We start from the raw sequence: 11,186 nt of genomic DNA on the forward strand, positions 1-11,186 counted from the left end.
CATTTCTGTCCTTTATCGAGCCCATCTTTGCATGAAATGTTCCTTTGGTATCTCTGATTTTCTTGAAGAGATCTCTAGTCTTTCCCTTCTGTTGTTTTCCTCTATTTCTTTGCATTGATCCCTGAGGAAGGCTTTCTTATCTCTTCTTGCTATTCTTTGGAACTCTGCATTCAGATGTTTATATCTTTCCTTTTCTCCTTTGCTTTTTGCTTCTCTTCTTTTCACAGCTATTTGTAAGGCCTCCTCAGACAGCCATTTTGCTTTTTTGCATTTCTTTTCCATGGGGATGGTCTTGATCCCTGTCTCCTGGACAATGTCACCAACCTCATTCCATAGCTCATCAGGCATTCTATCTATCAGATCTAGGCCCTTAAATCTGTTTCTCACTTCCACTGTATAATCATAAGGGATTTGATTTAGGTCATACCTGAATGGTCTAGTGGTTTTCCCTACTTTCTTCAATTTAAGTCTGAATTTGGCAATAAGGAGTTCATGGTCTGAGCCACAGTCAGCTCCTGGTCTTGTTTTTGCTGACTGTATAGAGCTTCTCCATCTTTGGCTGCAAAGAATATAATCAATCTGATTTTGGTGTTGACCATCTGGTTATGTCCATATGTAGAGTCTTCTCTTGTGTTGTTGGAAGAGGGTGTTTGTTAGGTCTCCCTAATCTTGCTTTTCCTTCAGAACACTTCAGTTTCAGTTCAGTCGCTCAGTTGTGTCTGACTCTTTGCGACCTCATGGACTGCAGCACGCCAGGCCTCCCTATCCATCATGGACTCCCAGAGTTTACTCAAACTCATGTCCATTGAGTCAGTGATGCCATCCAACCATCCCCTTCTCCTATCTTCAATCTTTCCCAGCATCAGGGTCTTTTCAAATGAGTCAGTTCTTTGCATCAGGTGGCCAAAGGATTGAAATTTCAGCTTCAGCATCAGTCCTTCCAATGAATATTCAGGACTGATTTCCTTTAGGATGGACTGGTTGGCTCTCCTTGCAGTCCAAGGGACTCTCAAAAGTCTTCTCCAATACCACAGTTTAAAAGCATCAATTCTTCTGCGCTCAGCTTTCTTTATAGTCCAACTCTCACAGCTATACATGACTACTGGAAAAACCATAGCTTTGACTAGACAGCCCTTTGTTGGCAAAGTAATGTCTCTGCTTTTTAACATGCTGTCTAGGTTGGTCATAACTTTCCTTCCAAGGAGCAAGCATTTTTTTCATTTCATGGCTGCAGTCATCATCTGCAGTGATTTTGGAGCCCCCCCCCGCAAAATAAAGTCTGTCACTGTTTCCATTGTTTCCCCATTTATTTGCCATGAAGTGATGGGGCCAAATGCCATGATCTTAGTTTTCTGAATGTTGAGTTTTAAGCCATCCTTTTCACTCTTCTCTTTCATGTTCATCAAGAGGATCTTTAGTTCTTCGCTTTTTGCCGTAAGGGTGCTGTCATCTACATATCTGATATTATTGATATTTCTCCCAACAATCTTGATTCCAACACTTACCAAGTTTGTAATCATGTACTTATTATTCCTATGAGGATTTGTTTATATTTGCCTACCCTACATGCTATAAGCTCACTGTGAGCAAGAATGATACTTGCATTAATGATTATTGTATGCCTAGCATTTAGCACAGAGAAAGGCATGTAATATATACTCAGTAAATGTTGAAGGAACAAATGACTTTCAAATCATGTAGGCCCATACATTAGAATTGCCTCATTCTGCCAGTTTTAATCTGATAGTACAGTATCCCCAGCTGGAGGCAGGTGGCATGATGGTGGTTCCCTCTCATTAACACCATTCTCATTGGCTAAGTTCAGTTCAGTCGCTCAGTCATGTCCAACTCTTTGCAACCCCATGAATCACAGCACGCCAGGCCTTCCTGTCCATCACCAACTCCCGGAGTTCACTCAGACTCATGTCCATCCAGTCAGTGATGCCATCCAGCCATCTCATCCTCTGTCGTCCCCTTCTCCTTCTGCCCCCAATCCCTCCCAGCATCAGAGTCTTTTCCAATGAGTCAACTCTTCGCATGAGGTGGCCAAAGTACTGGAGTTTCAGCTTTAGCATCATTCGGGAAAGACTAGAGATCTGTTCAAGAAAATTAGAGATACCAAGGGAACATTTCATGCAAAGATGGGCTTGATAAAGGACAGAAATGGTATGGACCTAACAGAAACAGAAGATATTAAGAAGAGGTGGCAAGAATACACAGAAGAACTGTACAAAAAAGATCTTCACGACCAAGATAATCACGATGGTGTGATCACTCACCTAGAGCCAGACATCCTAGAATATGAAGTCAAGTGGGCCTTAGAAAGCATCACTACGAACAAAGCTAGTGGAGGTGATGGAATTCCAGTTGAGCTATTCCAAATCCTGAAAGATGATGCTGTGAAAGTGCTGCACTCAATATTTCAGCAAATTTGGAAAACTCAGCAGTGGCCACAGGACTGGAAAAGGTCAATTTTCATTCATTGGCTAAGGATGACCCCAAATGATCTAATCATCTCTATTATACTGCATTTATTAATGTCATTCATTGTGCTACCAGTAGTAAATTTTTATTAAAGTCATTTCACCTCATTCTGTTCTAGATGTTAGTATAAGAAGTTTTTATACGTTAACCATCTTCTCTGTGTTCTCCTTTATCTGTCCTACGGCAACTTATATTCTTTAAGCTTCAGGGAGGTTTGTCTTCTGGCTTTATCAGATACAAAGACTGATTATTTCTGTCCATATGTTTTGTGCAAGAGCACAAAAATGAGGCAGCAAAAGCATTTATTTTCTTTTTGCTGATGTCCTGGAAAATTCTATGCCCTACAAATAGAGAGGTTAACTGCCCTCATCTACCACTCCAAGACAGAAATTAACGCAGTAGAAACAGTACTTTTACAGCATTCTTTACTTGGTCCACCTCCTGAAATCATATGTTTATTTTATACTTAAATTGGTTTGTGTACATGTGCATTTTTCTGGAAAGGATCTATATCTTATTAGCTCCTTAGAGAAGTCAGAGATTTCAAAAAAAAAAAACAAACAAGTACCCTGAGCTTTGTATCCTGCTTTACTTTTTCTCCTGACTAAATTTGAGAAGCTGATTGGCTCCTTTCTCTAAACCACTTGGTGTTTTGACTCCCAGATGCTTCTTGAAAGTTGTTTTCAAATGGAATTGGTAAACAAGCCTCAGCAGAGGCATTCTGAACCATATGAATAATAAATACATTATAAACATTCCTGTTTGAAAAAAGAGGCATCAGAGATAAATATGCAATGCACTTAGCTACTCTAGTTATTCTTATTAATATTATTAATACTATTTATTGTTTCTCATTTCTTTTCTTCATGACCTGAGTGTGGTCACACTGGCTTTAGGGACTGCATCCACAGTGTTAACTGAGAAGCCACCACCAAAATTTTTTTAAAACTCCAAACATTACTAAGAATAAGGCTTGGATTTAGGGCCTAAAAATAATTCAGTTGGAATGTGAAGTTGAGACACCATTATACAACAAGGCTTCTGGCATGTTTGTATATCTGTATATATGATGTCAGCATACATATAATTATTACAATGCTTTGGGGGTTTATTTACAACATGACCTTTTAAAAAATTCTTGGACACAAAAAAGAAGTGGATCTTCATTAACCAGATTGTTCTTCTGTTTCTCTCACTTGTTTTGCCAGTGAGATTTTAAAGATGTTTCTTCCTGCACTTCCTTCCTTCCTTCCTTGCACTCTGTGTGAATCTACAATCACTGCAACTTGAATGGATGAAAGTCCACAAACCGCCAAAAGCAGAACTCCTAGGTTGTTTCTTTCCAAATTCGATATTTAACCGTAAATGCATTCTAGTGATCGTCCCGGCCTTCAACAGTAAGTAAACGAACCCCAGGTTCCCAGGGGGAAAAAAATAGATGCCAACATTTGGCAAAGTTTATAGCTATGTTTCAACTTATACTCCACGGCACTTTGGGAAAACCCTATGGCCCTCGTCGCCGACCCACATAAACACACACTTTCGAAGATACGGGTGTTCTAGCAAAATCCCGAGCCGCCAAGCCAGGACTCTACTTAAAGAAAGATTTGACGGAGTTCTCAAGCTTCAGACTTCTAAGTGCCAGAGCTACAAGGCGCACCTGGGCTGATAAGGAGCGTGGCCAGGCTCTCAGGTGGGAATTCCTGGCACCGCCCCTACGCCCGCTGGCTTAGGCACTGGAGCTCCGTGGAATCTCCACTTCTGGGTCGGGTTTGCTTGTTGAAGCCCCTAGTAGCTCAAAACTAAGTCTACACCAAGAGCAGGCTTCGCGGTCCTTCAGCGGGAGTGAGAGCTCAGCGCCCTCCACCCTCTTTCCTTCCCCCATCCCCTCCACCCTCCCTTTCTCCTGGAATCAGGGCTCTCCTAAAGGACACAGCGGGGAGGCCACGAGGTGCAGCTGAAGAGTCCTCTGCAGACCAAACCCCCCAGGGCTGGAGGGAACTGGAAGGAACGAGTCCAGACCACGGGACCTTCCCTGGCTGTGGGCCGGCGCCCAGCTGTCCTTGACCTCCCCAGCAGTCGGAGGCGCGCGCCGGGGAAATGAAAGTAAAAACCTGTCTTGGCACGGACCCAGCTGGAAGCTGGCGACGAGTAGGTCGCATCCGAAGACAAGAGTGACAGACAGCGGGTCCTACACAGGGTCGCTGCGAAAAGTCAGACTCGCAGCGGACAAACTGAAAGAAAGTGATGAGAAACGGGAGACGAGCGAGAAAAACAGAATAGTTGGGACTGGGGCGGCTCCTGGAAACAGAGCAGGCGTTCAGTAATAACCTGCAGTCTGCGGTGCGGGCCGACCGGCCGCCAAACCTCATCTACTGCGGCGACTGCCCAGAGGCCAGACATGCGGCCCGAACCTTCCGACCCTCAGCGTGTCCAGCCCAAGTCCGAGCCCAAGCCAGGGATCTGTCCCCTACCCGGAGCTGGAACTCAGGTCCACTCAGGTGACTCCCTTGGGGAAGAGCGCTCAGAATAAATAGCCTCGAGGCGACCATTCCTTCCCCAAGTGTAATGTCCACCGGTCATTCCTGGGAGTGAAAAGGCGGCTGAGGCAGCAGTGCTCGGCCCAGGCCAGGCAAGGTCCGTGCGCGCCCCAGCGCCAGCCGTCTGTGCACTGGGTCTCAGAACTAGAGTGGCAGGGCAGGTAGGGAGCTTAGGGATCCTCTGAGGGCAAGCTAGATGGGGAAGCTAGAAGGTGGGGCGTAACTTGCCCAAGTTCATACAGAGAATCGCTGTCGGGTGAGGACTGGAAGCTGGTCCACAGAGTTCTAGTGGTCCCTCACCTTCCACCTGTCAGTCTAGACCCTCAGCTTCAGGACCCGTATCCAGGGTAGTGGGTGACAGAACTAACTACAGAAGCTGTCCTGCAAGAAGTGGGGGAGTCCCGCGGGGCTAAGTTCCCTCCCCAGTTTGACCTCCAGAATTTAAGTAAGGAAGTGAAGTCAAGAAGCAGTAATGGAAGAGCATAAACGGGTGACAAACATGTTTGGGGGTGATTCATCATGAACAGGCATAAATCCTTGGGCGGGGGCTAGGACTCTCCTCTCCCCCTTGAGGAGATGATGGCCCCAGCCTAGAAAAATATCCATGCCGCGCCCCACTCCAGTCTGCCATGCATGCTTCCTGGCCGAGCTGTTTACCACCTTTGGTGTGACTTTGAGCAAATGCTTACCCCTCTGAACTTTAGTTTTCTTATTTCACCAAGTAGAAAATTGATGTTACCTTCCTTGTCTAACTCAAGGGTAGGTGTGAGGATCAAAGGAGATCGGGATGCGGCCATGATTTGTAAAGTGTAAAGCGATTAACATACGTGAAGCATTAGTGTGCTCCTTGGCAGTAAATCCTCACATTTACAAGGGGTGAATGAAGGCTCCAAGGGCAGTCAGGCAAACTCTCAGGTTGTAACCTTATAAGGCATAATTTGATTACAAGGGGGGAAAAAACGAAACTGTATTCTTCGTCCTAATTTTGGTTATTCCTATATTTCCAAACAGGCATGCAAATTCTGAAACTTCAGGTGACTCCCCACTCTAACTCCCAATTCTCAAATTAGCCTTTCGGAGCCTTGCCCCTATTGCGAAATCTTACCAGTCCATCCCCAGAACCCAGAGTCTCGGCCGCTCGGGGTGGCGGCGGGGAGGGGGCGCTGGCGAGCCCCCTCCTCTCAGTAGTGCTCTGTGCCCTGCCCGTGAGGCTCCGCGGGAGTCTGGGGTCGCGGCCAGGTCAGGCACCAAGCCGGCACGGGGTGCGGTCCACTCGAGGCCACAGCTCCCGAGGTCTGGGGTTCGGGTCATCCAAGTGGTACCCCGCGCTGGCTCTTGCAGTTCTGTGCCAGACCTTACACTCTGGGCTGCATGGGTCCTAGGTAAGGAAGGACCCCAAGAGGTTGTACCGGCTCAGCTTCGTCCCGGCTTAAGGTCTGAACGCTGTACCCAGAGAATCAGTACCGGGGCAGTTCCTGCATCAGTCTCCTGGAGCTCATCTCTAAAACTTTCTAGGCATGAGGGATACCCCTCTCGCCAACCTGCAAACCCCACACTCACGGACAAGCAATGCGCGCGCCCGATTATAGAGCGCGCGCCCAAGGGAAGGGAGGGAGGGAGTGCAGGCCGCCTAGGCCCCGCCCCCTGCGCTCTTATAAAGCAGAGAAACGCGAGCCGGCCACTCAGTGGTTTCTTGGTGACACTAGGCGAAACAGCTCGAACCTTCTCACTTTTGGCTTCTCACTGCAGCTTCGACGTCGGGGTTTTGCCACTGCCGGAACGCCGTCTCAGACTTAATACTCCAAAGAATTTTGGCAGATCACCCCCTCAGCAGGTATGCACCGCGGGCGGGGCGGGTTGAAGTTGTGGGGGCTTGCATAGAAGCGCTGAATGAGGGGTACAATCTACTTTGCAGGGTCCTCTGCTGGGTGCGTCTCACATCCCGAGCCCAGCTCGTGGACACAACTGGAACTCCAGAGACCCAGTCCCCTCTGCTCCGTCAGCCAAATTCTGAGAAGTTGAGTAGGGAACCTCTGGGAGCCTGGCGCTGGGCAGCGGCCTCCCCTGCAGGGCTTGTCACCCGCTTGGCGGGTGCAAATGCCGCTGGCGCCTCTCTGCGCCCCTGGGAGATAAGCGTCTGAGTCAGGCGGAGCGCAGGCTCACCCTGGCCGCGCCGGGGGCCCCCCGCTCGCCTCCTTGCCCCGCCCGGCGGTGCGGCAGGCCCACACACTCAAGCTCTGCTCTTTTTTCTCCTTCCCCAGGGTCTGCGCATCGCCGCCGGGATGAAGCTGGTTCCCGTCGCCCTCCTGTACCTGGGGTCGCTCGCCTTCCTAGGCGTGGACACGGCACGGCTCGACGTGGCGGCAGAGTTCCGAAAGAAGTGAGTGGCTGGCAGCGCCTTCCCCAGTCCTGGTACCTGCAACGCAAGGGAAACTGACCAATGGTCGCCGAGGGGTTAGAAATGAAGCGGAATGGGGATGGGCCAAGACCTCGCCAGGACGATTGCGAATGGAGTCTCTTTGTTTTTTAGATGGAATAAGTGGGCTCTAAGTCGTGGAAAAAGAGAACTTCGCGAGTCCAGTAGCTACCCCACCGGGCTCGCCGACGTGAAGGCCGGGCCTGTCCAGACTCTTATTCGGCCCCAGGATGTAAAGGGCGCCTCTCGAAGCCCTCAGGCCAGGTAACTATGCCAGGCGCTGTTGCGGATCCCTTCTCCTTTGCCCTAGCCCTGGGGATCATCAGGGCTGTATTGCAGTTGAGATGGAGATGGCAGTTTCCAGCTCCCTCCGGTCTTAGAATGGCTACTTTCCCGATGACTGGGACCAAAGACCTGCTTGGTGGTGGTGGTGGTGATGGTGGATGTGGTGGTGGTGGTGGGGGTCTCACATAGCCTTCCTTTCCCGTCTCCAGCAGTCCTGACGCAGCCCGCATCCGAGTCAAGCGCTACCGCCAGAGTTTGAACAACTTCCAGGGCCTGCGGAGCTTTGGTTGTCGCTTCGGGACATGCACGGTGCAGAAGTTGGCGCATCAGATCTACCATTTCACGGACAAGGACAAGGACGGATCCGCCCCCAGGAGCAAGATCAGCCCCCAGGGCTACGGCCGTCGGCGCCGACGTTCACTGCCTGAGGCCGGCTTGGGTCGGACTCTATTACAGCCTCCAGAGCCAAAGCTGCGAGGGGCCCCGGACTCCCGGGTGCATCAAGTACTTGCCACCCTCCTTAGGATTTAGGCGCCTGGGCAGCAGCGAACAGTCGCGCACGCATCTCGCCGGCACCTCTTCGGGCGGGAGGGCTTCCGCGAGCCGAGCCCCTCACTCAGCCTATGGGCCCGGGCTGAGAACAGCCCTGAGAGACCGAGAGTCCAGGAGGCACCGTCCGGCAGCCAGCGAGCACTGGCTTTGCAGGAACCCGTCCTCCTCGGAGGGGAGGCAGTGTTCTCTTCACTCTAATTGGGGCCAGGTGCAGTTTCTCCTCTCCGTGAGCCTGGCAGACGCTCACGGAGAGGAGAAACTGCGAAATAAATGCTGAGACCCTCAGGGGCAAGGGTCTGAGCCACTGCCGTGCCCGCCCACAAACTGATTCCTGATGGGGGTGTCACCCCACCGGGGTGCAAGCCTCACTATTACTTGAACTTTCCGAAACCTAGAGAGGAAAAGTGCAATGAGTGTTGTATATACAGAGATAATTATCAATATTTAAATTTGTTGTTGTCAAGATTTTTTTTGTAACTTCAAATATAGAGATATTTTTGTACGTTATATATTGTATTAAGGGCATTTTAAAGCAATTGTATTGTTCCCCTCCCCTCTATTTTAATAAGTGAATGTCTCAGCGAGATGCAACGTTGTTTGCTGCGTGGAATGTGAGAGTGTGTGCGTGAAAGAGATGAGTTGCCTCTTGTGGAAGAAGAAAACACCGTGTCTGTATAATCTATTTACATAAAGTGGGTGATTTAAGAAGTAGCAAATCAATAAACTGTCTCAATGCTGATTCATTCTTGGGTCACGAGTCTTGGGAGGGAGAGTGTCCCGGGTCTCGGTCTGCCCGGGAGCCTTGGGGTCCGGCCGCCTGGCGTAGGAAGGTTAGGACGGCTGCGCTGGCTGGTGCTGGCGGCTCTTCGCGCTGGCTAAGCTGCCGGAGTAACCCTCTACGGTGGGACGCGCAGAGCGCGTCTTGCTTGCCGGTTGGGGCTTCACGGAGATGTTCCAGGTCCCATCCTCGTGGGGCAGGGGGGCCGGGTAGAGTAGAGTGAGCCCTTAGTGGGGAGGTGAACTTGGACTCTCGATTGCGCAAGAGTCCCAGATTTTATGGAGTCGGTCACGGAACCCCGCGTGAAAGCGCCCCTCGGAGAGTTGGGGTGGTCTCCGAGGCTTTCCAGCTGAGGAGTTTCCCCCTGTCACAGCGGTGCTAAAGTGGTGCTTTTTTGACTCCAGCAAAAAGTGCGAGCTCCTCCGGGAAGTGCTCAGCCGGGCCAGTTAACCCCAGTTCTCTCCCGGCCCGGTGCCCCAGCGAGTCGGCGGGCTCATAAGCGATGCTTCGGCGCCCCCAGCCGGCCGCCTCCGACGTGCCAGAGAGCCGTCAGGAGGTACGTGCGGTTTAATAAGTCCTCCTACGTGGGAGTCAGCACACAGCCTTAATGAAAGAGGAAAGAAAAAAACAGTTCGCAGATGCCAACCAGGACCGCCCCCCCCGCAGACCTGTACCGTGGCTCCCTGTTCTGGGACCGTGACTCAGCGCCCACACGCTGCGCCGCGTGCAGCTGCTGACCGGAGGCGGGCCGGACGGACGTGCCGCCGGAACCGTGCGCCTGCGACGGCCTGAGACCTTCATTGTTCCGCCTCTCCTTGCCGCTCTCCTCTTCCTTCCTCCTTCCCAAGACTTTTTCCATTTTTTTTCTACACTTCTCTCCCTTCTTCCTTCCTCCCCTTTGCTTAAATTTATACCTAATCATCTTAGACGGTTGACCCCAGTTCTGGTGATACAAGCCCGACACTAAGCTCCAGTGAGTGACTAGAAGGGCAGGGGACATTGGAACAGTTCGGTCAGAAGAGGAGGATAGAAGGCACCCTACTATTGATGTCCCTGTCCCACTGGTTTCAGTCAACATCCTGGAGACCCAGGATGGAGTCCTACTCCCTGCCTTTCCAGTTTAAAGCATGACTGAAACGGTGCTTCTGGGTGATCTCAGAAACCTTCCTGGTGAAGAAAATCTGACGGTGAGTTTGAATAATAAAAGTGTTTCCAGGGCAGCCTACCTTGTTTTTGTTTTTGCATCCATTGCATACCACAAGGTCCCTTCTGAGGGCCCAGAATGGTTCCTTTCAGAAAAAGCCTGAGTGAGGCTAAAAGAGGGCCAAGGTCTGGGGTCCAGAGACTGCCTGCTTCTGAAGCAGTTTCCAATTCAGAGAAAGTAGATCCTGGTGTGTGGAATGTCTTTGAAGACCATCTGAGGCCTCTGTTTTGAGCACCTGGCTGTTGAACCTGTAGTCTTCATATAGTTCATTGTCCTATTTGATCTTAATTTTATGAGGTTTGTTAGGATTCTAGGGGTTACAAATGCAGCAAGAGCCCATCCTGTCCTCAAGATCCTTCTAGTAAAATTCACTTACAGGGAGCTCTGTGCCAGGCACTGCACAAGGTGCAGGGGATGTATTGGAAGAGTAACTACAAAATCCAGTTTTGGAATTCCCATGCCAGTGAGTGGTTTTGAGTGGTCTGAAGGGGCTACAAAAACCAGAGAGTCACAAACACTTCAGGCTTGCAGACAGCAACTCGGGGTTAAATACTCACCCTTCTCCTTGAGCCAACGTTTGTCCCATAGCCACAGAGCCCTTCAGCCAAACCTCACCCTGGCAGAGTTTCAGCCAGCAGGCAAAGCTGCCAAAGGCAGGTTGGGCACTAGCTTAGGGCTGTTCTGAACAGGGAGCAGGCATTTGCCTTCTGCCCAGGGAGTCTTATGACTCCCTTCAGGGAATCCAAGGCAAGTGAAAGAGATGGTTCAGCTCTGAGATGAAGAGGCAGCTGCTCAGATGGAGTCCTTCCCAACTAAAAAAAAAAAAAAAAAAATCAGTGATTGGAGATGTGTCTGAAGAGACAAGAGACCTTCCTTAAACCAGTCCAGTACAAGTTCTGAATTGACTGAAGGTCATCATCAAACCGT

At 50.1% G+C, this 11,186-nt stretch overlaps 1 protein-coding gene across 4 annotated transcripts; it reads left to right on the forward strand.

The window, feature by feature from the left end:
- The first annotated feature begins 6,707 nt into the window (after nucleotides 1-6,707).
- Nucleotides 6,708-9,020, forward strand: ADM (adrenomedullin). Of its 4 annotated transcripts, XM_010829326.1 has the most exons (5): nucleotides 6,708-6,858; nucleotides 6,940-7,041; nucleotides 7,286-7,404; nucleotides 7,555-7,704; nucleotides 7,935-9,020. In XM_010829326.1, exons 3-5 carry the CDS (start codon nucleotides 7,307-7,309, stop codon nucleotides 8,254-8,256), a joined length of 570 nt encoding a protein of 189 aa, XP_010827628.1. In that variant the 5' UTR covers nucleotides 6,708-6,858; nucleotides 6,940-7,041; nucleotides 7,286-7,306; the 3' UTR covers nucleotides 8,257-9,020. The 4 variants fall into 4 exon arrangements, with proteins under 4 accessions (XP_010827628.1, XP_010827627.1, XP_010827631.1 ...); XM_010829325.1 differs by having other exon boundaries at nucleotides 6,940-7,404; XM_010829329.1 differs by having other exon boundaries at nucleotides 6,940-7,404; nucleotides 7,938-9,020.
- Nucleotides 9,021-11,186: the final 2,166 nt, after the last annotated feature.

The sequence above is a fragment of the Bison bison genome, unplaced genomic scaffold (assembly GCF_000754665.1).
Source record: "Bison bison bison isolate TAMUID 2011002044 unplaced genomic scaffold, Bison_UMD1.0 scf7180017864503, whole genome shotgun sequence".
NCBI classification, from domain to species: domain Eukaryota; kingdom Metazoa; phylum Chordata; class Mammalia; order Artiodactyla; family Bovidae; genus Bison; species Bison bison.

Coding starts and splice junctions, on each gene's coding strand:
- ADM (XM_010829325.1), top strand. CDS start 7,307: ATGAAGCTGGTTCCCGTCGCCCTCCTGTACCTGGGGTCGCTCGCCTTC. Junction 7,405..7,554: donor GCGGCAGAGTTCCGAAAGAA/GTGAGTGGCTGG, acceptor TTTGTTTTTTAG/ATGGAATAAGTGGGCTCTAA. Junction 7,705..7,934: donor TCTCGAAGCCCTCAGGCCAG/GTAACTATGCCA, acceptor TCCCGTCTCCAG/CAGTCCTGACGCAGCCCGCA.